This window comes from Rhinatrema bivittatum, chromosome 5 (assembly GCF_901001135.1).
Source record: "Rhinatrema bivittatum chromosome 5, aRhiBiv1.1, whole genome shotgun sequence".
NCBI classification, from domain to species: domain Eukaryota; kingdom Metazoa; phylum Chordata; class Amphibia; order Gymnophiona; family Rhinatrematidae; genus Rhinatrema; species Rhinatrema bivittatum.
The window spans coordinates 17,559,123-17,563,381 of record NC_042619.1 but is presented as its reverse complement, the minus strand read 5'-3'; the positions used below and the strand labels follow the sequence as shown (position 1 = coordinate 17,563,381).

General features: G+C 44.5%; 1 protein-coding gene across 1 annotated transcript; it reads left to right on the top strand.

The window, feature by feature from the left end:
- The first annotated feature begins 2,706 nt into the window (after positions 1-2,706).
- On the top strand, positions 2,707-3,663 carry LOC115091714 (olfactory receptor 6N1-like). The gene has a single exon (XM_029601871.1). The coding sequence runs from the start codon at positions 2,707-2,709 to the stop codon at positions 3,661-3,663; it is 957 nt and encodes a 318-aa protein (XP_029457731.1).
- Positions 3,664-4,259: the final 596 nt, after the last annotated feature.

Below are 4,259 nucleotides of genomic sequence, written 5' to 3'. Positions count from 1 at the left end.
CAATTTTATATTGCCACGTGCATGTTCATGCAAATGCTGTCTCTACCGTGTAAGTGGGGGAATTTTGGTAGGCACGTGCAGTGACGCAAAAACCTGTTTCCTCAGATCGTTCCCAGTTTGCCCCAGTAAAGGCTAGGACTTCCTAACCCACCCTAGTGAGATAGCTTCCATTTTACCCTATTACCCACTACCCTTATGTTGCGTCCATCGCTGCTCGACGCCCTCACTCCGCCCTCTTTACCTCTGTGGAGACTCCCTCCGGGCCTGATGGACGATTTGCAGCCATGGCGTCTTCTTGCCGTCTCCCTCCGGCGTCACCGGACCAGCTCGACGCCACGGATCCGCCATGTTCCTGATGACATAGAGCGCGCGCACTCCAACTGATGTACCAGCAAGGGCACGAACCTCGGGGGCATCCCCCTGAGATGACGTCATCCACTTCCAATATAAAAGGTCTCATTATTTGCTAACGAATCGAGTTAGCAAGGGTTACTCTACCTAAGCAATTCTGCCTCCTCGGACTTACCAGGGGTACCCGCTCTTCGGGGGCTTCGCTCTCTTTTCTCTATTTCAGATTGCAGATAGGAACCGGTACTCGCTTCTCGAGGGCCCATGTTCCTGAATACTCTGAAGATTCTCTACTGCCTGGAAGCTATCGCAGATACAGACATTTATGAGTTACCACCGCTCTCTCAGAGCTTTCCCTGGACCAGGTACTCGCTCCTCGAGGGCCTAACCCTTTCCAGCTACTGAGCTTCCTAAAGACCTTATGTGAGTTTTGTCATCCAATTCTGGCTATGAGCACAGCATACCCTGTCTACTCACTACTTATAGTTTCTCTACAGCTCAGCAACCCTGGGATCGCTGTTCCAGTACCTGAGGGACTTCAGCCCTGCCGGGCATATCAGCTCACTACTGCCACCTCTGGTGGTTCTACTAACCTGTCTAATAAAATAATTATCTGTGTCTGTCTCCGTACCCAAGCCTAGCCGGTGGTCCCTCTCAGGATATCCTCCTGGGGGCGCAGTCATCTGCCATCGGCCCAAGGATCCACCTAACTATATTCCTCTATGGCTGAGTGTCCTCTCCAAGCACTCCGCTGGTAACAGATTGCTACTCCTTCTCCATCAGGAGTCTTCAGCAACAGACTCATATCAGATTGCTACGCTGCAGTCCAATACCTAACAGATTGCTAACTCCTCCCTTCCTCAGGAGTCGAAGCATAACAAGATTGCTAACTCCCTAGCAGGTTCATAAGAGATTGCTAACTCCTCCCTTCTTGAGGAGTAGCTCATAAGAGATTGCTAACTCCTCCTCCCATAGGAGCTAGTTCATAACAGATTGCTAACTCCTCCCTTCTTGAGGAGTAGATTCATAACACCTTAAGACCCTGCTCACTCACCTGTTTTTTTTTCTATTAAAACTTACATGCTGTCCATAGCAGACGTTACGCAGTTGGGGACCCCGGCGTGCTCTCGTGCATGTAAATGCTTGCACGCACATTTCAATGTAATTTCCCGGAATGCCTGTGCCCCGCCCATGCCCCTCCCAGACCACTCCCGTGCACCACCCTTTATTTTACTTTATGATTTGTGCACGTTCTGGGAGATACATGCTTACATGGTTGCTTCTTAAAATCCATGCAGCACCCGCATATCTACCGGCTTTGGCATGCATAGGGCTTTTAAAACTTACCCCTAATTGTTTGCATAGGGCAGCAAAAAAGCTAGCACTGGCCCTAGGGGAGACTAAGCCTTTTAGATTAACACAAAAAATGTTTCTTTCCCCCCACTTATATAGCATTCAGTAATAAGAGATTTAAAGACCTTTCGTGTTATCTTGGAACATCCAACTATGGCCTCCCCCTGTGAAATCCCTTTGGTAACTACTGAGAATCCTTAGCTGAGCTCTGACTCCTAGGGCTCTGTTAGAATTCCTTTTCCAAGTTCTCATCCCCTGCTCTTCAAGCCTCTTTGATCCTGGGATCCTTCTGAATGCGAGAGCAAGTCATCACACCTGTGGCTTCCCAAAAGACAGCTTGCCAAGGTCCCCAATGAGCAGAGCAGCCAGCCTGGAATGTGCACTGCTTTAGCACACCTGTGGTGTCCCTGGGGACAGGTAGTCAAAGTCCCAGTGAGCAGAGCGCCCAGCCTCTCTCACACACATCTTAAGATCTAATAAGATAAAGGAGGGAGGGCCCAGATGTTTAACCCCTGAGGTTTTTCACAGCATCCTCCTTGGATCAGTGGTGGGTCTTTAAATATTGATGCTCAGATGTGCTGAGAATGAATGCTGACCATAGAGGAGGAGGAAGAGGAAGCAGAGCTGCTACAAATTTGTCTACTGTCTGCCTAGACCTTCTTTTTAATCTTTATGTGAGCAGGGCAGCCAGCAAAAGTCTTTCATATATACACTAGCCAGTTTTTTCTATATACAGATAAAAAGAACCCAATAGTGCCCTTGCTGGAGTTACCTGTTGCCTTTTTTTGTTTTCTACAAATTGTATCCCATACAGAGTATAAACGCTAGACACCAAGATTCATCATATTCTGATGATTTTCCTTCTGTCCATCCATTCTTTCATACATTGTTTTTAAGCTTCCTTCAGGTATTTCAATTGAGCATACACATTTTAGTACTTTAAATAGATTGTTCTGAATAAAACAAAAGAAATTTATGTGTTATCAGCATCTTCAAAGAGAAAACATGAGAAGTGTAGCAATCTACAATGCCACCAGCAGCTCAGTGAAGGAGTTCATCATCTTTGGATTTCCAAGTCTTCATGGTGTCCAGACCCTGCTCTTTGGGATATTTTTCCCCATCTACCTCTTCACTATCACAGGTAATACAGTTATACTTTTGCTCATATGGCTCGATCAGCACCTCCACACCCCCATGTACTTCTTTGTCAGTAATTTGTCCATTCTGGACATCAGTTACACATCTGTCACCGTTCCAAAAATGCTGGCCAAATTCCTTCTGAACAGCAGCACCATTTCCAAGAATGGTTGCTTTTTGCAAATGTACTTCTTCCTTTCTCTGGTTGCAACAGAGTGCTTCCTCCTGACGGTAATGGCTTACGATCGTTATTTGGCCATTTGCACTCCTCTTCATTATTCAATGCACATGACTAAAAAACTCTGCTTCTGTCTCAGCACCACTGCCTGGATTGGGGGTTTTATGGCTCCAATTCCCTCAGTCATTTTAGCTCTGAAGCTGCCATTCTGTGGGCCCAATATCATCTATCATTATTACTGCGACCACCCACCCCTGATTCAGCTGGCTTGTGCTGACATCTCTTTCAATGTTGCTTTCGGTTCCTCTATCAGTTTCTTCGTTTTTGTATTAACATTTTCTTTAATTGTGGCTTCCTATATTAAAATAATAATGTCGATTCTAAAAATTAGCTCTAGCAAGGGGCGCAGAAAAACCTTTTCTACTTGTGCATCTCACTTTTTAGTTGTGAATCTCTTCTTCCTTCCTCTTTTCTTCATGTATATTCGCCCTACAGCATCCTATTCCTCTGACGTGGACTCATTAGTGGCCATGGTCTACTCTATAATGACTCCAATGCTGAACCCTATTATTTATTGCCTGCGAAACCAAGAAATCAAGGGGGCTTTTAGGAGGCAAATGAAACGTATTAAAGTCTTCTGCATCTAAGAAAATATATCCCAGTATTTATTTTAATTTAGTTATACAATTGTTGATGGAAAAGCCAGATTATAACAAAATTCTTGGTTTCAACTGGCTCCTGGCTTTTTTCCAAGTGGGTTGCATGGTTTGCCTTGACAGGGCATTTTCAGTGCAATAGGATGAACTGACCTCCTTTTTAATACTAACTTCACTCTTTCAGGGCTGAATATTCCTTGCACATTTCTGTCACTTGGGCTACCCATTCTGTTTATTTGGTACCTCAGTTCTCCATCACTAACTAGCCATATAGGCATATTATCTCCCTCTTATCGCATGCTGAGCATTCACTTTTTACATATTTATATTCTCAATTTGCTACTGTATGCATATTTTGTTTTGAACTTGTTACTGTACCTGAAACCCTATGGTTTGATAAGACAGATTGTTATCAGTAAAGCAATTGCTAGATGCTTTTGAAATAAATAAATAAATGACTTATCCTGTCTCTCGCCTTATTACCGAATCTTTAGCACCCTATAGGATTTAAGGCACAGTAATCCGCTTTGCTACCACAGATCTTAATCATTTTCATCCCTCTTATCAGTAAGGTCCTGTGCAGGCCA

Bases quoted from the DNA above. Each gene is read 5' to 3' on its own strand.
- LOC115091714 (XM_029601871.1), top strand. From the start codon at position 2,707: ATGAGAAGTGTAGCAATCTACAATGCCACCAGCAGCTCAGTGAAGGAG.